The 25450-nt window shown below is 41.3% G+C and overlaps 2 protein-coding genes across 9 annotated transcripts; both read left to right on the forward strand.

The window, feature by feature from the left end:
* Positions 1-5247: 5247 nt before the first annotated feature.
* On the forward strand, positions 5248-19249 carry LOC308398436 (uncharacterized protein). 6 transcript variants are annotated; one of them, XM_080885088.1, is made up of 5 exons: positions 5248-5333; positions 9555-9651; positions 13032-13484; positions 17090-17686; positions 18012-19249. In XM_080885088.1, exons 3-5 carry the CDS (start codon positions 13467-13469, stop codon positions 18696-18698), a joined length of 1302 nt encoding a protein of 433 aa, XP_080741214.1. In that variant the 5' UTR covers positions 5248-5333; positions 9555-9651; positions 13032-13466; the 3' UTR covers positions 18699-19249. The 6 variants fall into 6 exon arrangements, with proteins under 6 accessions (XP_080741214.1, XP_080741215.1, XP_080741217.1 ...); XM_080885089.1 differs by having other exon boundaries at positions 5258-5333; positions 8000-9651; XM_080885091.1 differs by having other exon boundaries at positions 5258-5333; positions 8000-9651; positions 13379-13484.
* A 2189-nt stretch (positions 19250-21438) lies between these two features.
* LOC308398869 (phospholipase D1-like) lies at positions 21439-24087 on the forward strand. 3 transcript variants are annotated; one of them, XR_013972031.1, is made up of 4 exons: positions 21439-21823; positions 22114-22696; positions 22786-22879; positions 23218-24087. XR_013972031.1 is itself a non-coding variant. In XM_080885735.1 (4 exons), exons 1-3 carry the CDS (start codon positions 21602-21604, stop codon positions 22837-22839), a joined length of 525 nt encoding a protein of 174 aa, XP_080741861.1. In that variant the 5' UTR covers positions 21488-21601; the 3' UTR covers positions 22840-22879; positions 23222-24087. The 3 variants fall into 3 exon arrangements, 2 of the variants coding, with proteins under 2 accessions (XP_080741861.1, XP_080741860.1); XM_080885735.1 differs by having other exon boundaries at positions 21488-21823; positions 22114-22362; positions 23222-24087; XM_080885734.1 differs by having other exon boundaries at positions 21500-21823; positions 22114-22362.
* The last annotated feature ends 1363 nt before the right edge of the window (positions 24088-25450 follow it).

Here is a 25450-nt window from a genome sequence, read left to right on the forward strand (position 1 = left end):
AAACGATGATCAATGATTTTGCTGTAACGGCTCCAGCTGTCTGTGTCAGGGACACGTTGGAGATGAAGTGAGTGATCCAGTGACAAAGGTTTGGAAAGCTGCAGTCAGCTGAGACTAAAGGAGTCACCTGACCGAGAGACCAAATGTTTCACTGAGAACGTCCAGATGAACAGAATCAACCTTTGGGATAATCTGTTCCACACATCCATGTTTCACTTACTGCATTATATTTCCTCATTGCTGTGCACACAGGCCTGTGGCTTATAACCAACTCCAAGTTCAGACTCAGAGGCTGCTGAAGCTGTTTTCTGGAACAGAGACATGTTGGATATAAAACCAACTCTTCTTTATGTGTCAGCACTGAGGAAAGGAGCAGCTTCGTTTCTAAGTGTATGAAGGACTGTAGCAGTGTGTGTGTGAGCTTTATTTCACAGACAGAACCATGTCAAAAACACAACTTCAGGTAAAAACAATACAAAATCAAAGAGTCTGATCAGAAGGATTAAACAGAGGAGTGTGGGACTGTTTTTAACAGACAGCAGGTTAAGCCAGGCTGGAGGAGTAAACTGAGCCTCGGTGTGAGCAGCAGTGTGTTTGACAGGAAGCTGAGATAAACAGTCTGGAGCCCATTTAGTGCTTCATATGAAAGTGTGAGGATTTGAAAGCAAATCTAAAATCAAGCAGGAGTCAGTGTGAGAATGATTTGTGCTTTTCCTCAGTCAGATGCTGGGAGTTTCAGTTCATCCATGTTCAGCGTGCTGTGCTTTGTGTAACAGGAGAATATGACAGTATAAATCAAGTCTTCATGTCACTGAAAGCCTCCACAGTCTGCTATGGAGGTGCATCAGTTTGGATTTACAAGAAGAACATTTCTTAAACCTGCCACAAGATGGCGCTCCAACAGAAGGGATGTCCACAGTGTAACACAGACACACACATACTGTGTGAATGTGTGAGTGAATGGGCTTTCAACACAAGGCTTCTGCTGCTACCTTTAATTACATAATTAGCTAACAAGAACAAACTGTTAATTACCACCAAAGAACGGCTCCAGATTTTAGCTGCTGACCATTTTGTGAAACGTTGATTACATCAGCTTATTGTTGATTTTTCAACCTTAATATCAGCTGCTTTAAAGGAGCCTGGTTCTCTCGCAGTAACACTTTTCTTCACTAGATGCAGTGCAGGCACAGTCTGTGTTTCTAAACTACACACTAATGTTCATTGTTGTGCAGCTAAATCCTCCCTCTGGATGGGAAGAATCCCTGTCAGGCTTCAAACACCTGGCTTGGTGTTCTGGAGCTAATGTGTCACCTGTGAGGACTCTGAGATGAACACACAGCAGACACTTCAGTTCTCCGTCTGTGTGTCCTCAGTTTCCCAGCATGCCTTGGCTGTGGTGGTGGAGGTGAATGAGGGGGAACATGCTGCTCTGTCAGCACTCAGGTTTCATACCTGGTGATCTCAGAGGACAAAGCGGCGTTACAGCAGCGCACGTTGATGAGACCTGATGCTCTGAACAGTTCAGACTTCAGCCTCACTCTGAGAAAACAAACGACTGACTGTCAGCAGCAACTACACCTGCTCCATCAGTGACGGAGAGAAGAACTGAGACTGAGAGACATACAGCTGCAGGTCAAAGGTCAGAAACGCCCGCTCTTTGTACGGGTCAGGAGTTAGTACTGCAGAGGTCAGAGGTCAGCTTGCTGACAAACCATTTGAAACAGTTTGGAGCTAAAAGCACAACAGCAGAGGAAAGAAGAGACACTGCAGAGATGATGCAAAATATTGTGTTTTGTTCTCAGCTGTCAAAAAGTGTAACACACGTGTTCCAGCACAGCCTTTGTGTACTTTCACTTCTCCATACTGTCCATTGGAAATCCTGTTTGTTACTTTTTGATTTCAGTCCATGTGTCCAAAGCAAACTTCTGTCCCACACTTTCTCTGCTGACTCTTCACCGATGCTCAGATGATCTCAGATGATTTCACCAGAACTCATCAAAATTCGGGCTCCACAGAAACCCAGACGTCACTAAACAAGCGTAACAAGCAAAGTGAAAACTGGTCGTTCAGCTTTATTGACCAAAGATAAGCTCACATGTCACCTCATGACACAGACACTTATTTCCACAGCATGCACGAGGACTGACAATAAGTGTCTATAAAGCCACTTCTATCTGCCACACCTGTGCTTCTGTCATGGTTGCTCTCCTCTCACTCTGTCATTTATCCACAGTCTGCCTCCCTCTGCTCCGTCAGCTGACGTCCTCTCTACACCACCTGCTGTGTTTTATCCTGCAAAAACACATTTAAGAAGCGTTGCACCGAGTAACGGGAGGAACTGCTATAAAATCCATTTAAAGGAGGTGGTGCTGAGTGCTGTGACTGGGGTCCCACCACTGACATCACGGGTGGAGGACATGTTGGAAAACTGCTACAAAGTGCTGTGCAGCCAGCAGAGCTTACAGTCTGTCCTGTGTGTCATACAGGCTCTCACACTTAGTGTTTCTGTGACACACTGAAGAGAAGTTTGTGTTGTTCACAGTTGTGCTTGTACTGAGTGACAGCTGACATGACCTAACAGGAATAATGTGTCTGTGCTGAATGAGAAGTAACACACAATGAAGTCTTGATGCATCTCAATCATCCAGGAAAGTGAGTCTGTTGCTTCTGTTCATCTGGACGCAGCGTTTTGTGGGAGAAACGTGTCGTCATCATCAGGTGACGTCTTCAGTCTCAGCTGCAGGTTTCAGTCTTACAAACAGGACATTTGCATAAAGACTGAAAGCAGCTGCAGGAACGATGGGCTGGGAGCTCCGTTCCTTCATCTTAATTATGCAGATTCTCAGGACCATTGATCAACAACCACTGATCCATGTCCATGAGTCCCATTCACAGAGATGTGGGAATGGCTGCAGTCACAGCATGTAAGATGGAAATAAATGAGAAGTATTTAGCTGAAGTGGATTTGATTTATGTTACTTCTTTTTTAACTTGTAGTTCTACATTGGAAGATTATTGTGATATTGGAATATAAAAATACATTTATATTCTATTACTTTTTTTTCTCAAAAAAAATAAATCTATTTTTCATTTTGTAGCAGCATAGAGCTTTTTTCCAATTATTTTTTAAAAGTCAGGTCAAGGCTCCAAAAGCCCAAAGGCGATATAACAGTTTGTGTTTGCTACATGGATCATTGTAGTTCAGCTTTCCTTTGTTATATTTCTTTAAGAGCTCAAAATGTGTTCATTACATAAATCAAATGTAATTTTCTCTGTAGCACTTCATGGATTTCATTAGCAACACACTGTAGTTGTTCACACAAAGCATAAAGGTAAAAACAATATACACAGTGTTATCTTCATTTTAGATGTCACAAAGTATTTGCGGCTCCCAGTGTTTTCCCGAACCCTGACCCTTTGCGTGGAAACCGGGTCCAAAAGGCTCTTTGGGTGTTAAAGGTTGCTGACCCCTGCACTAGGCCCACTAGTCCCCAGAGATCAGGAAAAGGGCCTGAGGGTGCTGTGTTTGGAGTCTGCTGGTTACAGTGTGCAGGACCTCACAGGCTGCTGCAGCGTTAGCAGAGGGCGGGACATACACAGCTATCATAATCACGTGTGTAAACTCTCGTGGTAGATAGTACGGTCTCATGCTAACCGCTAGCAGCTCAATGTCCTTACAGCATAGCGTCTCTTTGATAGAGAAATGCCCAGAGTTACACCATCTATCGTTCACAAACACAGCCAGACCCCCTCCTCCCTTCTTACCACTCTCCGCTGTTCTGTCATAAGAGGCTCAGCAGCTAAAGCAGCACACCTGGGTCTCCCAGCCTATTAAAAGCAGCCCTTTGCTTCACCTGCTTCACTAAACATTATTATTTTAAGCAGAGTGGTGTGATTTATGTAGGCATTGCTGTGTGACAGGATGACTGTTATGGCCCTGTCCATAATCTGTTTTGGTGGCTGTTGTTGTCTGTGCCTTTAAGTTTTGCAGGTCCCGCAGTGGATGAGCTGACGGCTGCTGATTGGTCCCCTGGCCATGTGATCCTCTTCAAATCCCTCACCAGCAGTTGTCCTGGGGCAGCCACTGACAGCAGCAGCAGACCTGACCCTGGCCTCCAACACCTGAGACATTTGTGCCTGTGACTTTTTGCGACTTTTCGGAGTTTTGTATATAGTGTGTACATTAGTTTTCATTGTAAATAGCACATTGTAAATAGCACTGCAACAGAAGGGGTGAGCTGCCTTATTGTTTTTCCTTGCACTGTTTTCTCCTGTTTATTTCAGTTAGGGAGTTAGGTGTAGCGCTTGTCTTTTGTTTGATGTTTGATTTCACATAGGGTTTTAGATAACACCTTCTCCTGACTTAGCTTGTTTTGTTTGTTATTTTGGCCTTTGTTCACCCCGGAGCTTTTTTTTTGCAGTGTAGAAAAATAAATCACGATTCACTAAGAAATTGGTTTCCCTTTGTGTATGGTTTTGGGGACCAGGGCGGGGCAATCCTTCCAAACTTGTGTTGCGTTCCTGTACCCCTAGACTGGGGCGTAACAATGACTTTTCTTGCACACCCACCAAATGAGGGCGCACATGCTTCCACGCCCACTGGTGACTGCACACATCCTTTCAAGGAAGCATTTCATTCATCCCTAACAAATGGAACAAAACACTGTGCAGCGTGTTCAGGTTTGAACGTGGCCCTGGCCTCTCTCTGCATCCACCTGGCACATGCAACACACATCCACTCCCTGCTGAACTGCTTGTATTTGATGTGTTGAAGTTTTGGTAAAGTTTGAATAAATTCCACTTTATTTATAGGAACATTTCATCTGTGGACTCCTGCTTCCCCTCTCCTTGAGCCAGTTTGTGACGGGAACATGACATAAGAAAAGTAATTTATCCCTTTTTGATTCTGTGTATCTGGCGCTCATCCAGTGAGTTCACACTTGGCAGAAACAGACTGAATTTGTCTGGAGAACTTTGGCTTCAGCCAAGTTAGATAAACACACTGTGTCTCTGTCAAAACAGCAGTGTAGTTGTGGCACCCCTGTGAGGGAATGACCACATGAATATTATTTTGTGTAAAACACTCATGTAACGGGACATTTTTCATTGCTATATGTATTTATTTTCAGTTTCTTTAAGAGGATAGAAAATCCATGTAACAGGGATTCATTTTATGTTAGAAAGCAGTGAGGGCGGAACTTTGGTGCTTGCTCCGGGGTTTCGGGGAGCAGTAAGTGGAGCCCACCTTCCGCTGCTTCCTCAGACACGTTCTGGAGGAAAGCAGAGACGCATCGTGTCTTCCTTACTCTGCTCTTCACCTGCTTTTACAGGTCGGTACACGGTGCTCGCACCGAAAATGTTGTTTATTGTCACCATGGTTACCCACGTTAATGTGAATGGGAGAGTTAAGGCGGTCCGCCAAAGTTATTTATATGTAAACACGGGAGAAAACCAGAGGAGTGTCCCGCGCGACCGCACCGCGAGCCCGCTCGTTAGGTGGAGCGCTCGTGAAGCAGAGTCAGTGCGCTCCTATGCTCTGTGCAAACGTGTTGTAATGCTCCAATCAAATCAGTTCTGTGAGATGTGAATGTTAATAGTTCTGTTAAAGTGACTGAGTAGATTAGCTAGTGTAACACAAGCACTCTGAGCAACTCTGTGTAGCTAACAGAGGCATTCACTGATGTCAAGCCAGCCTCCAGTTTGTTTTACGTTCCCTGTGTATTCAAAGTATTACGGGAATGGATGTGGAAACCGGATTTCAAAATAAAAGCCAACTTCGAGTGAATAAACAGATATGTTAAGAACATAATAACATATAATTTAGGCTTTTTTTTTTTTTTTACAAACTCTAATGTTACATCTATATGACACAGCCTTGTACCCTAATTGTGCCCTGTCACTATCAAGGCCATCTTATTTTGGATTTCAAAGTAAAAGCCCTGTGAATCTTCATTTTTGAAGTACTCTTTCAATGAATTCATAATGCTCTTAAAAGCAAAAGTCGTATTTCCAAATACTATTTGAACTTTGTATCAACACTTTTCAACCGCAGGCTTTTTCACAGTAATACCATATCAAAATTAATTCTTTCTGATTTTGCTTTTCATAGTAATGGCCCTTTGAAATTGCCGATATTTGACTTAATCTCCTAACGATTCAAAATGCTCTAAAATGAAAAATTCTTGTTTCCACAGGGTAATTCCACTTTAGATCAACAGTATACAGCCCCACAGTGATACCATATCAATATCAAGTCATTCTGATTATGCCTTCCAAAATAAAAGCCTTTTCAAATTGTCCATAATTGACCTAACTTTCAGTGATTTCAAAATGCTCTAAAATGGAAAATTCCTGTTTCCACAGGATAGCTTCACTCTATATTTACAGTATACAGCCCCACAGTGATTCCATATCAATATCAAGTCATTCTGATTTTGCTTTTCATAGTAATGGCCCTTTGAAATTGCGGATATTTGACTTAATCTTCTAACGATTCAAAATGCTCTAAAATGAAAAATTCTTGTTTCCACAGGGTAATTCCACTTTAGATCAACAGTATAAAGCCCCACAGTGATACCATATCAGTATCAAGTCATTCTGATTTTGCTTTCAAAAATAAAAGCCCTTTCAAATTGTCCATAATTGACCTAACTTTCAGTGATTTCAAAATGCTCTAAAATGGAAAATTCCTATTTCCACAGGGTAATTCCACCTTAGATCAACAGTATACAACCCCACAGTGATACCAATATAGGTAATACATCAACATGGCTGCCGTGGCTAAGTTAGGAATATTTATAATGTCATTTCAAAACTTGCATATGATCTGCAATTTGTAGTAGAGATGGACCGATCCGATATTACGTATCGGTATCGGTCCGATACTGACCTAAATTACTGGATCGGATATCGGAGAAAAATAAAAAATGTAATCCGATCCATTAAATATCACGAAAGCACCTCACAAAACTTGCAACACGCCGTAACTCGCCTCAGAACGTTAGCACGTCGGAGCAGTATGCATCACGTGATAGAGCGGCTGTGGCATGCGGGACCTGTCGGTAGTCTGGATAGCATGTGGAGCTTCGCTAGCAACCCAGCATTTCATCTCCGACAAAGTTATCCCGAGAGAAGTAAAGCAAGTGTGTAAGTCCATCTCTGAATGTTTGTAAAGCATTCCCACGTTAAGCTTAACAAGCGACTGCCTCTCGCTTAATGATCAGCTGATCGGCTTTTCTGTCGCGAGTCCGTCTCTCTTGTTTGTTTTTGGCCCACTTTGCACCAGAAAGAGGAAACCAGCGGCTGAACAACAGCAGCACGTTTAAGCTTGATAAGCTGTTGTTACAATTTATTTAATATTACTTTCTACTCGAGGATCTTTTACTACGTAGCTGACGCTGGTAACTGTGCAGGGGCGGATCTAGCAAAGTTTAGCCAGGGGGGCCGATAGGGCATTAACAGGGAAAAGGGGGCACAAAGACAGACTTTTCTTTCTTATTCTCATTTAAAATGTCTAGCTTTTAATAAATACTTATCTGACACCCAAAGTTTTAATTTGATGTAAAATGAATAGAAGTCCATTACTGTATATAGTGACTATTAAGTCTAATATATATACCCTAGTAAGCTATAGTACTTTTTCCTTTGGGAAGGTACCATCTGTGCAGTCTGCAATTTTGTTGAAGAAAGATGTTGAATCTATTTAATATTTCTTGAAAAATAATTGATTTCTGTGCATTTTTTTTTCACACTGCATCAAATTAAGGTTGATTACGTCGATTAAGCATCATGGGGTGGCGCGTGAGGGGTGGTTACCTATTTTTTATTTATTTATTTTTGTTGTTGCTGGGAGTTGGAACCCTATTAGTTAGGTTGCTTAATATTTACGCTAAGTACTCTTTAAAATACCAGAATAGGGAGGATGGTGTAGGTCTAAGTTTATTAAACCTCCAACTTGTTTTATTCCATACGTTATCCATCTGTGCTTGGTGCCAAGGCTGAGATAAACGAGGAGTTATCTCATAAAGAGGAACAAACAGTACTCCAAGAACAGACAAAGCCCAGCAGAAACCTTGAGGAGGAGCTCCATTTGCCCCCACCCGGGAAGAGCCTCAGAAAGGCAAGAAGAGGGGTCCCTATTTGCCTCCAACTCTCTCAACAACACCAACGACCAGGACAAGGGACCACAACCTTCCCCTGTCCCCCAAACCCCTGACAGGCCATCACCCTCCTCCCCCTCCCTTTCTCCCTCCCCCCCACACCTGAAATTCACTGAGGAGATGATGGAGCGGGTCAATGCTGGGCTCAGATCTACCCCCCGTCCCAATCCCTTTTTGTCCCCCATAAACCCCCCACCAGAGCGGCCAAAGGTTCGCCATCGAGCCCCACCCTCAACAGAGCAATCGAAGTCACATTGCCCAGCCTCGCCCCCCTTAGTTCCTCTTTACCACCTTCACGCTCTGTCTCCGCAGTCTGATGTGTGATGTGTGAAGGGTCCGGGCTATGAGGATTATGGCAGTGGTGACTTTTCCCAGGAGAAGCTGGGACCCTGTTTACTAGAAGGTTTTAAAATCTCTGTACTTTTAGGTGACAGAAGGAGACATGTGGCCTGGTCAAAACACAGAGAGCTGCACTCTAAAAGATCTTTAAACATAGTAAACATACCTTGTGTGCCACAGACTGCTCCCAAACATGAGGGGACAAGTAATACCTCTAAAACACTTAAGTTGGCTTTATTAAACGTTAGATCTTTAGCTGGGAAAACATTTTTAATTAATGATTTAATCACTGAGCACAGCCTTGATTTTATGTTTTTAACTGAAACTTGGTTGGACCAAAGTAACAGTGGAGCTGTTCTCATCTGCATTTGTTCTCCCACAAATAAGTTTGGTGATGAGTAAAAGAATTACAGATGATGTGGCAGTTTATACTGGGAGCTGGTAGTGATGTTACTGGCTTAACTGGGTGGAGGACGCACTAATATGGAGGTATGTGGTTTGCTGGGACTCTAGCAGCGTGCTAGTGAGCACAGGTGATATGTCTTCAGACTCTAGGCAACATATTGTTTTTGATATACTTCATTTACTGTATAGAATCAAACACAGAGGGATAGAAGTGGATTTCTTATGGCTCCCTGTGAATATCGGTGTTGATGCAATGAACAGGACGATAAGTTTAAAAAGGTGCAGCAAGAAGAAGTCGTGCAGGTTTGACTATAAAATACAGTGAAAGTGAGGTGAAGAGTATAATGAAGGTAAAGATGAAGGACGAGTGGCAGGCACACTGGGACAGAGACGGGAAAGGCAGATATTATTATACAGAAAACAGTCGTGTAGAAGAAGCTGCAGCAGAGACCAGGATGGAATCTGGAGAGTCAGAGTTGGTCACACAGGCTTGAATAGCACACTTAAAAAGGTAAACATGACACAGGAAGTGTGACTTCTGTGGACCAGAGGAGACGTTTGACGGGTTGTTAGCGTCGTCAGGATGCTGGATGGAAACGCTGTGCCTGATAGGATGATTACAGGCTGGACTTTGTCTTCCTGTTACAGATGGATCCAGGCCCTGGATGACTGCTGGACACACATGACCCACACTAGGCTGCCTTCATCCATCCTTTCCTCCTTCACTGAGACTCAGAGTCAGCATGTATGTATTTATCAGTGATTTGAATCCTTTCATTACAGAGTGAAGTTAAAGTAGACGTGTGAACACACTAATAAACACAAAGGGACACAACTACTACTCCATGATGTAAAGCTGAAGTATTACACAGCTTTATGAACCTCCTGTTATCCTGGTAGACGAGTACAGCAATAAATCTTTTACTTGAACATCTTCTGGCTCCAATAAGCTTTAAAATGTGACCATGAAGTTAGAGACACACTGACTGAAACCCACAGCTGTGACTGTGGATCACATCCACACACAGTGTAGCTGCTGTCTCTGTGTGAGCCTTTGCACTGCTGCTCGCAGCACCGTTATATCACTCAGCGCTCGCTGCTGTTATTGAATCCACTTTTTACTGTCCGTGCAATCAAGCTCCTCTGCAGAGCTAGAAAATATCTTCGAACCAGTTTATGTGTTAGGGGATCCTTTGCAGCTGTGACTGTTGCCTCTGTTTTTGTCCTTTGGTTCCTGGGAGCCTTTTACATTTCCATCAGCAACAAATATCTGAACAGGCTTTATTGTAGGAAATACAGGATTAAATAGTTGTCATTATTTATTAGATGTTGTTAAAGATGATCCGATGCTTGTTTAGTTTAATGCTGTGGCTTCAGTCAGCATCACTGTGCTGTATAGTTTTATTTTTCTGATCCTTCTGTTAAAGTTGCTGAATAAAAGCTGGTTGGTCTGCACCTCACCGCTGCCTCGAGCCTCCTTCTTTAAAGCAGCAGAGGCTCTTCATTCAGGTATCACAGCTCGAGTTGTTCTGCAGGAGACCCAGAGTACTGTCCTTGGTCCATAATGACATTAACTTTGATTCATGTCAACATGAAGCCTGAACGTCTGTGATGAACACACTATCAGCATCACTGACATATTTCATCATTTAAAAACATTTCCTGTCACTGTGGTGGTTACAGTGACATCATGCAGTTTGTGCTTTGACCTCCAGAGGGCGACAAATCAGCACAGACAGAGAGCTCCATTCAAACTTTGCTGCCATCAGGAATAATTCTTCAAATATAATCATCAGTGTTTGAGCAGTTATGATATCAGGGACAATCTAGACATGTGTGACAATACTGAACATGTCACATGACACACCTCAAACATCATGTGATCCACTCTCAGTCTGCACTTTCAGTCATGACTTCATGAATTTATGATCAGTTTACTCCTGAAATATTCAAATGCTGCAGGGTGAAGAACAACAAAGTGCTGACACATGTTTGTGTTTCAAACAAGAAAACCAGCAGAAATAAATCATCTTTGGACAACATGACAGAGATTAGTGAGTTTCCAACTTGCACTTGAATGCAGCACAGACAGATTCTGATGTTCGTGGTTGTAAACGTGTCCTCAAACGCCGCTCTGACTCTTTCCTTCCTGCTCAAAGTTCCTCTTTTCTGAACTTGGTGTTTGTGCCTGACGCTGATCGTCTCCGTGTGGAGCTCCGTGTGAAGGTAACGTTAGCAGTGTGTAATGTTTCCTGGCTAACATCAGCTGTGTGCAGCTCAGTTCCAGCACAAATCTGCCGCTCCATAGTTCACGGTAACGGACTCATGAGGTCGACCGTTAAACGCTCTCCCGCCATTTTGTCTGTGTGCGCGGATGTGTACGTTTTTGTTACCACTGTCATCTCATCAATAGCCTATTGGTAAAAGATCTCTGTTCATAGTTTAGTTGGATTTTAAAACTCTGTAGTTGGACAGTTTTATTTTGGACTGATGCTAAAATTCTTGCTGATTGTTTCTGTCGAGGTTTTGTACTTGACATCCGCCATTTTGGATGTGATAAGCTGTAGAGAGTGCGTCCAAAAAGAGAAACCAGAAAGAGAACCTGTTTTATTAATAACCTCTTGCAAATAGAAGAATATGAAAAAAACAACAGCAAATAGGATAAAACCTTTAAATTACTTGAATTTTTAAAATCACCATCATCTGTTAACACAAATTTGATCATTTCAAATTTTTGTTTTCATTTTCTCTTCCCAGTTACTTCTTTCTCATTCTCTTCATTCTCCTTGTCACCTTACGTCTCACTCCTTAACTGAAGTTATAGTTCTAACATAAGAAGTCCCACCAACGTCCTTTATTTAATCTCTGTGTTGTCACAGTTATTATCATCAGATCAGACATGAGACCCAGACAACAACATAAGTTTACAAGCTAACATCATGTCAGCTAACATTAGACGATAGCATCATAAACTTTAAATTACTTTGCCTCTGATCAACAGTTTGATTACATTCTCACATCACAAGTTTATTTGCTAAGTGTGAGTCCGCCCACATTAGATCCACTTTTCAGCAGGTGGAATAATTTGTAGTATATAGGTAATACATCAACAATGCTGCCGTGGCTGAGTTAGGAATATTTATAATGTCATTTCCAAAACTTGCATATGATCTGCAATTTGTAGCAGATCTACTGACTGTCACAGAGCAGCTGGAGCAGTCTCAAATGCAGGTCAGTCCACTGCTGCCCCCTGTGGCCAAGTGCCATAGCTACTGCTGGATGAACTCCTGACACATCTGCACCTGTTTCTATGAACACATTGAGTCTGAGTGGCTGCACTTACACTGGTGCATTCAACATATTGAAAGATGGCAGCAATGTGGATTGTCAAGACTCAAACCAACCATTGAGCAAAGACAGCAGCATCACTTGTTTCTGTTTGTTATACAGCCAGATTTACTCGTGACACACATGTGCAGCTGCTTTATCACCTATTCTGAATTTGTTTCAAGCACAATACATTTGTTACACATGTTGGGATATTGTGTTTGTTTTAAATGTTATATACCTGTGTGGTATGTGACTTGTGTTGCCATGACGCCAGGTCTCTCTTGGAAATGAGATTTTTAATCTCAATGAGATTTTTTTTTACCTGGATAAATAAAGGACTAATTTATAACTTTCAGTGTTTTCTGGTCTTCCAAAAGAAAAAAAACCTTCAACTACATGACATGCAGTTGTGTATTTGTTTTCACCTTATCATACACTTGAAGTTTTACAAATCACCACTTCTTTAGTGAATATCAGTTCGACGTGTATAGGGAAGCGCTGTCTAAGGTTCCCGTTATTGATGTTTGGGTGGTTGACCGGGACAGATTTTCTCCTGTCACTTTCTCGTCATCCCTGACGTGCTCTCCGTTGTTTTTTCCCTGCTAATTTTAGCATCACACGGCACAGCTTCTGTATCACGTGGTATAAGGCTCCGCCCTTGTCATTTGTTGAGCAGGAAGAGTGAGCGCTTGTTTTTATGCAGAGTACGTCCCGGATCAAAATGTGAAGTTTTACAAATCACCACTTCTTTAGTGAATATCATTTCAGTCTCAGACAACCTCGTTTCTCTTACAGAGGTTGAATGCACCTTCTGCGGATGGCGGTACCACACAGTGTGCGTGGACTTCCCCTGCACAGAAGGCAACTACAAATGCTGTGAATGCTAAATAAACAGAAACAAATGATCCCTGTTGTCTTTGCTTGATGATTGGTTTGAGTCTTGACAATCCACATTGCTGGCGTTGCATCTTTCAATGCCAGCAATGGCAGGTATCAGTGCTCAAAGCTTTTGTGTTTGTTTCCAACAAGTTGCCCACCTCGGGAAACAAAAATGTGTTCTTTTACTTGTCAGATGAACATATGAGACACTTTGACTCTTCAGTGCAGTGTGGAGCCTAACAAAGATCTGTTTTGTGTCCCAGCTGATCAGCAGGAGGAGGAGAGTCTGACGGAGCAGCAGAGGAACATTTTCAGCTACTTGGACTCAGCTCAGCCACTACAGAGGAAACAATGAGCTCAACACAGAAGGTGACAGACAGAGCAGGACCATATGACCAAAGATATTTATCACCATATACATTTGAACATTTGCCATAACGATGTAGCTGACGATAGAATTGACAGCAGACAAAATACTTTCCAGCTGCACAACTTTATTAAAAAGCCATCAATGTATTTTCACTGAAACAAGCAGCTGTTGTTTATGTGCATTAAAGTTATATAAAAATGTAACAGTGCAAATGCAAATTCCTCGCTGACAGTTTAACCAAAAGGCGTTTCCAGTGGAAACTGGCCGACACATCCTGAGCATAACCATGTATAATATCCACTAAACTTCAGAAGAGGTTATACAGTCGTGGCCAAAAGGTTTGAGAATTGCATAAATATTGGAACCTGGAGAAGTTGCTGCTTAAGTTTTTATAATAGCATTTTGCCTGCACTCCAGAATGTTATGAGGAGTGATCAGATGAACTGCATCGTCCTTCTTTGCCATGAAAACGAACTTAATCCCCAAAAAGCCTTACCACTGCATTTCATTGCTGTCATCAAAGGACCTGCTGAGACCATTTCAGTGATCGTCTTCTTAACTCAGGTGAGAATGTTGGCGAGCACGAGGCTGGAGATCATCATGGCTGTATCCCGATTCAGGTTCTGCAGCTTTAAAGTCCTCAAGGGCCGCGTACTCAAAGACCGCTAAGGCCGAAGTGCGAGGCTCGTAGGCTCGTGAAATGGGACGTCTAGCCTCCGTCGCGCTGCCCAGGTTGCCTAGCAACCATGATACTAACAGCTGGAAACGTTTCATACAGCTTTGTTTGACAGAAATGAAGGAGAACATATTTAGTTCATTTGTTTCTACATGAGCTCTGTGTGATTTGATGAGTATCTGAGGCTGAGACCACAGGACTGTGAAACATGATTGTTGGGCTTCATTTCTGTGCTGAACAGTCGTTTAAGATTAGCTGTAAATAACAATTAGCTGATGTTGTTCATGAGACTAAAGTCATCTCACTGTGGTAATGTAAATATAATATGGCCAATATTATAGTTATTATATTAATCACTTCACTCACAGACAAGTATCTGTGACAGTGTGTATACAGATGTATCATATATAAGAGACAAATATTGTTCATTTAATATGTTGGTACTAAATGTGGCTGAATGCTTACATATATGTGTAAAAAGCAAATGTAGGAGCTGTGATAACTGTGTCTGATAGAATGAAGAGTCGACTGATATATGAAATATTCCTTTATTGGGTGAGAAAATCAGACCATGTCATAACTGCTGTAAGTCACACAGAATAGATATCAGAGCCTTAAACAGGCTGACTTCTGCTAAATGGGTCAAACTGGGCAGAAAGTCTACAAACACATAACATCCTTATAGAATATGATGTAACACTATAGATCAACTTAGCTCAGAATATATAAAGCATATAAACAGTTACAGCAATATGATGCAACAAACACAGCAGCTACTGATCCAAAATACTCAAAGCTTCATAGAACTGAAACCAACATTTATTTTTAGCTCCATTCTGCTGCTGATACAGACTTTAGGTTTCTGAACATTAAACTTGTTGCTGCCTTTCATAGTGTGTAACTTGAAGGCCCTGAGTACTTTCTCCCACACTGGAAACACTGGGATGATCACATTATTTGAACATTACCTAATAAGACTGATTCAGCACAGACAGTTATGTTAAACTTTCCTAGCAGTCCTTCACAAACAGGGAACAGTCTGTCTATTCTCTCCATCTGTCAGCTGCTGCTGGCTCTTCCTCCTCCTCTTCCTCACACACTGCTGAGTTTGTCCTGGTGGATCATCAGGGCTGCAAAGCCTCACAGATGATGTGCAGCAGTGGCTCCCTCAGTCTGTCCTCACTCTGGACACTTGCAGTCGTCACACATGGAAATCAAATGTGTGATAAGCTGCAGGATTCAAACACAAGTGTAACTTATAAACACATGTTCATACTTTTATTCCACAATCAGAGAGAAAGAAACAGAGAGAGAGTGCAGGACAGACAGACAGGTGACAGTCTCAGGTGTACACACTGCTACACAACAGCAGCAGAGAAGCAGGATTTAGTGTTTGTGTTATTACGAGTGTAAACAAGAAGAGTTCCAGATGGTGCAGTGGACACATGTGTGACTGCTGTGATTAAAGCATCTTTCTTTCAGCTTAACGAGTGAACCGTCAGCTCGTTCAAACACACGTTAAAGTGCGTTTGGCTCGACACCACCGAACAGAGGCAGCAATATAACACAGCTAACATTAACAGTGCAGTGAATCCTGCTTGTGTCGTGATGTTCAGGACTGCAAACCGAGCAGCATCACTGACTTTCAGCTTGTTGTGTTTGTGGATATATGACTGACTTTAATTATCCACAAAATCATCACATTCTCTGTCAGATGAAGGTCGACTATTGAACGGCGTATATTTTAAAGGCTTTAAAACCAAGTTAACGCTGAAAGTACAAACATCACTAATGTCACATAACTCTGCCGACAAGGCATAGCTATGGCTATGAAATGCTCTTTGTGTATCACTTCTTCATTATGAAAGATGTCATTAATGCACTAGTAATGTCTCATCTGGAGTATTGTTCAATCATTTGGTCAGCAGCTAATGAGACAGATCTTAACAGACTTCAGTTAGTCCAGAATAAGGCGTCCAGATTAGTGTGAAGATGTTCATACTATACTAATATTGATCAAATGCATAATAACCTTTCTTGGCTTCCTGTACAGGCTAAAATATTCTATGGCTTACTTGTAGTTCTAAAGAAAGCAATTCTGTTAAACACACCACATTTATTCTGCTCAGCTGCAGTATCCAGATGAAATACATCATCATATTACACAGTTTTCAACAAGCTGCAATTTAGTAAATGCTCGAGTTAAAAGTAACGTTTTGTAAAACTGTTACATTTAGAGCAACTTTTAAGTGGAATAAGTTGCCTTAAAAAATTAGAGAATTATTCAAAACTTCAATGAACACTTAAAAGCCGATTTACAGAGCTTTTAGTTGTTGTAAATATTGTAAGACATGATTTGTTTTTGAAATTTGTGTAATGTGCCTCAATGTTATTGATATTATTATTATTATTATTGATTGCTTATATTTGAACAATTGTGAAACCTCACTGTGGATGTAAGAGTGAAATTATGTGGATATCTTGAATCCACTTTATTGTGTAATATTTTATGTGAGTATTTGACGGAAGATGAGCAACATCTGTTGTGGAAGCTAACGGGGTTCCTTTAGAATAAACAAACATAGGATTTATTATCACTGAATAATTCTGTATAAATCTATACAAATTATAGAAATATGTAATAGGAAACAACAAAATAATCTAAATTATAAAATAATGTGTGTGTGTGTGTGTGTGTGTGTGTGTGTGTTCATGATTTTAGTGTTTGAACAGTCATGAATTATCTTTAACAGCAGGTTGGATGTAATGTGTTAGAACTACCAGCAGGTGGGGATAAGAGACCTTTAAGGTGTTTGGTGCCACGCTCCACCTTCAGGTTTAAAACTAGTGTTAATGGAGTTTGAAGGTTGAGTTTGTTCCACGACTGCATTTCACTCACTGCCTCTGTTTGTATCTCTGTCACTGCAGGACCAACATGGAGCCAGAAGTCAGCGCTCTCAGGAGGCCGACAAACCTCACAGAAGAAAGGGAGAGAAAAAACACACCTGTGACGAGTGTGGGAAGGGTTTTACTGTGAGGGCTAAACTAAAACAGCATCAGGTCATCCACACTGGAGAGAGACCGTTCAGCTGTGACTTGTGTGGAAAGTCTTTTTCCTTGAAGGGTTACCTAAAAACACACCAACTCATCCACAGTGGAGTTAAAGCGTACAGCTGTGATCAGTGTGGCAGAGCTTTTACTCACAGTAGCCACTTACAGAGGCATCTAGTTACCCACTCTGGAATTAAGGCATACAGCTGTGACATCTGTGGAAAAACTTTCAGCCTGAGAGAGAGCCGAAATACACACCTACGCATTCACAACAGACATGATGTGTACTGCTGTGAACAGTGTGGCAAAGAGTTTATAACTCACACAGACTTACAACGACACATGTTTACCCACACTGAGGAGAGACCTTATCAATGTGACCTGTGTGAGAAGACTTTTAAATCTCCACGTCACCTGAGACGACACCAACAGATCCACACCAGAAAGAGACTCTACAAGTGCAGCTACTGTGAGGTATGTATTTATATTGTTATCTTGTCATTTTAGCCTGACTGTTTGGAACAACTCTGCTCATTAAACTGTGTTAGCATGTTAGCAATTCTACTGCATGGAAAAGCAGCTCTGAGTGATTATTCAGATTTTCCTTTCAGTTATGATTTTAGTATTACTGTAGTATTATGGTGGTAGTATTGTAGTTATTGCAGCCCAGTAAACTGAGTGTGTTAACTGAAACAGTCAAATGTAGTTGGACGTCTGCAGAGATGCTCTTTATTTCAGGCGACGTTCAGGATACAAATGTTGAAGGACTGACTTACACTGTCTTTGTGTCTTTGTTTAGAAGCAGAGCGACACAGATGGATCCAGTTCTCAACCCTGTCATCACTGTGGTGGTGGGAAAGACTTTCATTGTGACCTCTGTGGAAAAACTTTCAGTCGGCAAGCTGCCCTTAAAACACATCAACGTAGACACACTGGAGACAAACTGAAATACTGCAAAGAATGTGGGAGAAGCTTCACCACATCACATCACTTAAAACGACATGAACTGATTCACAGTGGGGTTAAAAAGCACCTCTGTGATCAGTGTGGGTCATCCTTCACCACTGCATGGAAGCTTAAATCACACAAACGAGTCCACACAGGAGAGAAACCACACAAGTGCAGACACTGTGACAGAAGCTTCTCACAGTCACATAGTCGTAACATTCATGAACGTACACACATGGAAGGAAACTACAGCTGTGACCAGTGTGACAAGAGCTTCAGGAATCTCAGTTCATACTCTGCACACAAACGATCCCACGTTACTAATAAACTGTTTCACTGTTACCAATGTGCCCAAACATTCACCTCATTGTCTGCTCTGTGCAAACATCAGCGCGATCACTCAGGGCTGAAATCACTCCCATCACTGGATCACAGTGAATCTGAAGACACAGAAAGATCCTCTGGTTTCTGTGTCAGACTCAAAAAGCTTGAGATCAGGCTCCACAGAGTTCAGATAGAATCTCCTGTAAAAATCTGATGAGGCAGCTGTGAATCAAACTCTTCCCCTAGTTCCATTTTAAGCTTTCAAAACTGTCCTACTGTAGAGTTCATGTCAAGTGGTTAGATTTCTTTTCATCAGTTGGTTGAAAAGTTTCAACATTATAAAGTTTATTATTATAAAGTTTTTGTTTTAATGTATTTTGATCCACATAAATGTTTTCTTGTTCAGGTTCTTTATGTTATTGAATCTTGCAAATGTTAAATAAAAAATTCAAATGTAAAATATCTTCACTGATGGTACAAATAAACTGTCCTTTCAGCTTTAGCTCCTAATTTATTCATTATTTATGGATGTAGCACAGCAGCCGTCTCTTGATTAACACATGGAGGGCTCGGGATCTGATGGTGTCGTCTCCCTAATTTGCCCACTCAGTAAATCTCACTCATGGCCAAGAAATTGAAATAAACCTTGTTTCCCTGCTGGATAGTGATCCACTGTAACTCTGCTCCTCCTTCCTGTTTAGGATTTCTGTGGCTGAAGTAAAATTCCCTCCATCCATCACTTATCCCAGCTAACCCAAAGTGAAATAAAGTTTTGCTGGTCTTAAAAAAGCATTACAATAATGGGCATTACCAATGCAAACTGAATGATACAGAAGATGAAAGAAGAGACTTTGATCAGTTAATAAAGCTCATGATCTGGATTCATTGTGGCTGCTACACAGATACTTCTGGGTCACTTCTCTCAGTTAGGAACCTTCCTCACCAAACTGACTGTTGGACCACACCCCTGGTTTCATGAGAAATTGTTTCAGCCATGATTTCTCTTCCTGTATTTCAGAGTAAAGACTGAAGTGACAAATGGAAGCATGTTTAAAAAACACAATGTGAAAGACGTTGAGGTCCTTAGAAGTTACCCTGGGTTTTTCTGTCACCCTGCTAGATGTTACACACCTTGTTATTGGACTGATTTCTACTGCTGGACTACTCCTGCGGAGAGTAACAATACTCTTACTAATTAGCTCCCTTTCACACCTTTGGGGATATTTATTTTTGTGTTTGCAGCGCTGTGAGCCAGAACAGCGAGAGAAAAATCTGCAACAGCGACGAGCCGAATGCTTACGTGAATCGCAGCAGCTGCACATGTGCTACGCTGAATTAGAGGATATCTTTGCTCTGGATTTCTATTTCTACTTTTTCATTTCTATATGATTCTTCTTGCATCTAAACAAAGATGATTCAATTTGCTAAATGTTGATGGCTCTTCGTGCTCAGGTGTAAATGAGACGTAATGTTTGCTCTTGGTTTGGTTCTCCTGTACAGAACCTTGCAGTACAACAGAAACCTAAAAACATTATTTGTAGTTGTTATTCTTAGTTGTTCTGCTGCCTAAATACCACAGGGTCTGATTATGAAGTTATTGAGCTGCACATACTTTACGACCTGCTTAAGTTCGAGGTCACAGCATCTGTAGAGCAGCTGGAACATAATGAAGTCTACAAGGTTAAAGTTTTCTCTTCAGTTATTGTTCTTTCTGCTGCTTGGTTTGATGGATCTGAGAGCTTTTGTTTTTATTATTGTTATTATAATTATCATTAATATTTTACTCTCTAGAAGCTTTAAAATAGTGTTTGTGTTTGAAAAAATTGATTTAAGAATTGAACAGAAACATCTGTCCTTCTGAAAATCGCCCAAAGGCACGGAGACAAAGTCAAAGGATGCAACCTGTAACTTTCTCTTCCTTCATGTCAGGACCATCATCCATGATTTATATAAAATGCATATAGCAACAGTAGCACTTTAGTTTGGACTTCATGAATTCTGTAACTGGAAAATATTATTTTGTTTAAAGACAGAAGTGACCGCATAGTTGCAACATCAAAGGGAAATATTAATTAATTAGCATCAAGTATATTTGTTGCTTAAGCGTTTGCACTATAACTTAAGTAGGATTATAACTTTTAAGGAAGGAAAGATTTCAGATATTTAGTTCACTGTTTCAGTTATTTTATATGAAATTAAAACATTTACGTTGGTCAAATATGATGCTCTAAATCAAATAAAAGTTTGAAAATAAATGATGTATTTTTAAATGCTGCAACAAATGTTCACAAAAAGTAACTATAATTAAAACCAGTTAAACAAAATCAAATGTTTGAATCATGCTTAACCAAATGCCAGGCTGGAGAGCTGAACCTAAAGTATACGTAGAAAGATTTCAACATCTGAGCAGTTTTTAATGTTTTTATCACATATAAATGTCACAGCAGTGGGTCCTGGCCCAATGCTTTGTGTTTTTGGTTTTCTTTGACTCTTGTTTTTCTTGCTTTTTGTTCTTCTTATTTATCAGGCTCTCAGTAATCTTAGTTCTCCCTCCCTCAGTGTTCATTTCAGCCTGTGTTTAGTTTCTGTTCCCGTGTCCCACGTTTCATCGTTTCATGTCGAGTCAGCCCTGTCTCTCTGTTTCCTGTGTCTCCCCAGTCAGCCCCGCCTCCCTCGGGCACTCATGTGTGATACAGAGTAATAAACCTGACTACATTTGCTGCACTCTCTTTATTACCTGTTACTTTAAAATTCATACACTAATTATGTCTGCCCATCTCTCTAATGTGAAGGTCAAAGGTCAACATCCCAGTGACATAAGAATAATCCCAAAGGGGCAAAGGCAGCGGTTAATTTAGCACATTTAGCATTAAGGGTACAGCAAGGATATACTTTTACTTATTGTGGCAGGGGTGTGGTCTCTGGCCTGCTGCAGTGGAGGCTGGTGGCGGGACGTTGGACGGCACAGGTGAGGGTGATGGAGCTCATGACTCTCCCCTTTATAGTGACGGAGGAGACTGGCGTGGGGGAAGCGTGTAGTGGAGGAAGCCGAGGAGAGAGCTGGTTTCTGGCTACAAAGACGGCGTCAAACCAGAAAAGATTGCTCGTGGTCAAATAATGTGTCAATCACCTGTGAATCAAACTGTGTGTGGCTCAGTTCATGTCACAGTGTTGTTTAGTATATCTTCACTTGTCTCACTCTCCTTCTGTTCTGTCCATCAGGACGATCCTCAGCGCTTACACAGATCCTCCATCGATGTTTTGGATCCAATCAGTGATCAGTTCTACGAGGAGGCCTGGATGTTCACCAGCGCTCGCTACACCTCCATCTACCAGAAGGTGAGTGTACTCCTTTGTACTCAGATTAACATTTTACTTCTTAAAATACATTTTCATATATGAGCTTTCTATTATTTCATGGGCCATTTAATCAATATTAAAATTACAAGCATATCAACAAAGGTGAAGCTGGTTTTTTCCACTTGCTGTCACACAGTCATGGAGGAATACAATAAATACATAATCAGTCATAGATCCTGAACAATGACATTAAAAGAAAGTCTGTGGCTCTAAAAACTAAACAGTATAAAGACATGCTCCAAGCTGCTGTTTCTCTCCTACTCCTCTAGGTTTTCCACTGTCGGCCATCCAGCGATGCTGGAGGGCTACCTGGCCAATGCTGGCCTACACAAAGAGGTCCCGGCTCGGAGGAGCTGAAGAAGATCCTTGCCTTCCTCGTCAGTTTCCTCTTCAGTTCCTATCCCAACAAAACCTTCTTGCACCTATTAGCTCCAAAGAGGCTATGGTGCCCGTGGAGGTCTGGACCTGAGGCCTGTGCTCATCACGTGGATAGAAAACACTCTGACACCATTCTGGAGGTCTGATGGGACTCTGACCAAAACACAGATGAAATAAAACTTGTGGCTGGAGCTTTTAAAATGACTTTTTCACCTCATAGATTAATGCTCATGATTGCATGTTAGCAAGACAGCATCTCCCCAAGGTGAAACTCTCAGGAGACATTTACTCTTAAACTGTAATCTGGTTGAGACTACTTGAGGAGATCTTAGTAGCGAGTATGTGGATTTAGTCTCTTCACCAACAGCAGACAGACCCATGCCAAGAAAGCAGACCTGTTCTCAAAGAAAGCCGAGAGCAGAGATTGGAAAAAGCTAAAAAGAAAAAGCTGCAGCTTCAGACGACTATCTGCCTGTAAGGCTGAAAAAGTCCAGTTACACTCTATTTTGGAAAAGCTCCCAGTTTTGGTAACCTGGACTTTTATTTCCCCTCTTCTGCTACAGATGTTGACTGTGACCTCAGAGGCCAACTGGACCACACAGCTGCAGCAGGAGTGAGGGAGAGGAGTCTTCATCCAGCTTCAAAGAAAACATCCAGGTAAAGTGACGTGGATCAGCGGATAAAGCCGTCTCCACTTTCAAAGGAGATCCTCTGAGAGAGAGACTCTCTGAGCCATTTTAGCCTCAAATTATAGGACTTTATAGTACAGCAACACTTTTAAAGGACAAAAATAAGATAAACTGTGACTGTAACACAAACAAAGTATTGCATGTGTTTTTAAAAGTGTTCCTCCGATGGGCAGGATATCACTATTAGACTGTCCCACCAGCCAACTTCAACAAGAGACCACAGCAGCATTCAGTGATCAGCACAGATGTTCCTCTAACACTCAGCATCTGATCCCTGTTGGTCTGTGTGCTTCTGCTTTTGCTCAGTTAGAAACCCTGCAGCAACCCGACCCAAAACTGTGTCTTCTTGTTGGCCTCAACGTTGAAGTGTCAAACGTCCAACATCTGGAAAGGAAACCACGCCAGTGTACTGTGATGTTTCACCAACATGTGGCAGACGCTGGTCCTGCCTTTCATGCTGACATCAGCAGAGAGCCCCGCCTACCTCAAAGCCTCCCCTGTCATGTATTGATCAGGATGATTATGAAGATGAGCGAGTGCAAATAAGACTGTAAAAGTCCACGAGCAGAATGTTTGGATGCTTTCTAATGATTCATGAATATCATGAGAGTGTTTGTGTGTTTTGTCTTTTCTTTGCTGACGTTTGTTACTAACAAAGACAATTTACGCTCTGTGTGTGTTTTCATCCTTACCAGCCGCACTCTAACTGCAATGAAGGAAACAAACTGTAGAAATGGTCGACTCAGTGACTTCATAAAATATTGAAGTGGTTCAGGTAGAGCCAGTTTTTAAATGAGCATGAACACTGAGCGTATTGTATCTGTACAGCATGTTTTTCTATTAGACAGATTTGTAACAGAGGCCTTGCTCTCAGTAAGTTTGAAATCCTTTTCTGATTTCTTTTGTAATCTCTGATCTTTGTGTATCCTGCTCAGTTTGCATGCTGCCTGTAGGAGTTTCTGTCTTTGTATTTGAAGATAATTCATTGAATATACTCAGCTGCTTCCCTTTGGTGCCTCACACATCACTGAAGTTTTTCAGTGTCCAGTTATTTGTTTTTAATAGCTGTTTGAATTCTCTGTATGTTTGACCCTGTAGACTGTTTAATGGACTGCTCGTCTTCCTGTTTGTAACCACTGCCTGTTTAGGACTAAAGATTTGGATTTTTGACTTTAACACAGCCTCTGCGTGTCGTCCCTTTGTGTCCTCGTCCTCTGTGAATGTGTCACAGATGTTTCCATGATAATAACACAGCTTTCCCACAGTGGCTTGCAGCAGCATTTATTCACAGCACATTTGAGAAAGGTTCAGATTAACTCGATGAGTTTATATTCAGAATGATTCTGACAGTGGGCCACTGTGAATTGTGATCTTTCATCAGGTCAATGTTTAAGTTCAGTATTTCAAAGCAGGAGCTATGAACAGTCATCATGTTGGCATTAGAATTATTATTATTAATCATTATTAATAATGTCGTTACTCATGTATAACTTTGATTAGTATACATGAATTTTATCAATAGTAAAAATAATGAATAATTCATGTATAACTTTTATTGTGTTTTGTATATTAATTATATTTAAATAGAGATGTTGACCCTGTCTCTACAGTAGCATCAGTGTAACATACATTATTGGTCCAAGCTGTCATAAATGGGGAGCCTGATCCTTTATTATGAAAACATGACGAGTATTTTTCTTGTCAGTTGGGAAGAAGTTGGTCTTTTTTTCCTTCTTTTTGCTCAGTTTGTCTTTTCTTTGATAATTGAAACTCTGATCAAACCTACTCATGTTCACAGCATGTAAAAGCAGCTGACAGTCCGTGGCATTGTTGTTTGTAGAGGTGCAGTGTAGTGGGAGCATAAATCAAAAGAAAACAGTAACATTTATGTAATAAAACATCTGAATGAAAATGAACAGGCCCTTTATGAACTTCAAAGGGATCTGAAAACAAGACTTTTTAAAAGAGTATCTTGGGGTGTAGGTGGTCAAAATAGAAAACTGAGCTGAGACTCTAAGTTCAATCCATCCATTGGTTTTTACTTAGGAGGAAGAAATGTCAGGCTGGTGCAGGCTGGTTAGGTGCATGTGGTTATCTTTACCTAAATGAGTTCACTTTGTGGCTGCCAGGTTGGGCAGAAGTACCTGTCCCCTGTTAGGCTTAGCAAGGTTCTCCAGGAGTTTCTCCATGGGTAGAGCTTCTAGCTCCTCCAGCACATCTGTGGCCGTGCAGGCTGCCACTTTCTTGGTTGCTCTTTTTACCCCACTGGTTGTGAGTGTCTAAATACCCCCACTAGCTCGCTTTGGCTGCAGTTAACTTGGGAGGAAGGGGTGGGTGTCCCATGACTAGATGAAAAACAATTATCTGGGACACATAAATATAATAACACATGCATATATCTCTATCAGTTTTTCTTTCTCTCAGAAACATTGGATCTAAATTGCAAATGTGTTCCAGTTATACTGTTACTGTGTGACAAAGTGGATGAGCTGCAATGGTCTCCATTTGTCCCATATGTGTTTACTTCTTCTTCTTCTTT

The sequence above is a fragment of the Rhamphochromis sp. 'chilingali' genome, assembly GCF_963969265.1.
Source record: "Rhamphochromis sp. 'chilingali' genome assembly, chromosome: 1".
Classification (NCBI taxonomy): domain Eukaryota; kingdom Metazoa; phylum Chordata; class Actinopteri; order Cichliformes; family Cichlidae; genus Rhamphochromis; species Rhamphochromis sp. 'chilingali'.

Coding starts and splice junctions, on each gene's coding strand:
- LOC308398869 (XM_080885735.1), top strand. CDS start 21,602: ATGTGTCAATCACCTGTGAATCAAACTGTGTGTGGCTCAGTTCATGTC. Junction 21,824..22,113: donor ACACCTCCATCTACCAGAAG/GTGAGTGTACTC, acceptor CTACTCCTCTAG/GTTTTCCACTGTCGGCCATC. Junction 22,363..22,785: donor ACTCTGACACCATTCTGGAG/GTCTGATGGGAC, acceptor CTTCTGCTACAG/ATGTTGACTGTGACCTCAGA.
- LOC308398436 (XM_080885088.1), top strand. Junction 17,687..18,011: donor ACAAGTGCAGCTACTGTGAG/GTATGTATTTAT, acceptor GTCTTTGTTTAG/AAGCAGAGCGACACAGATGG.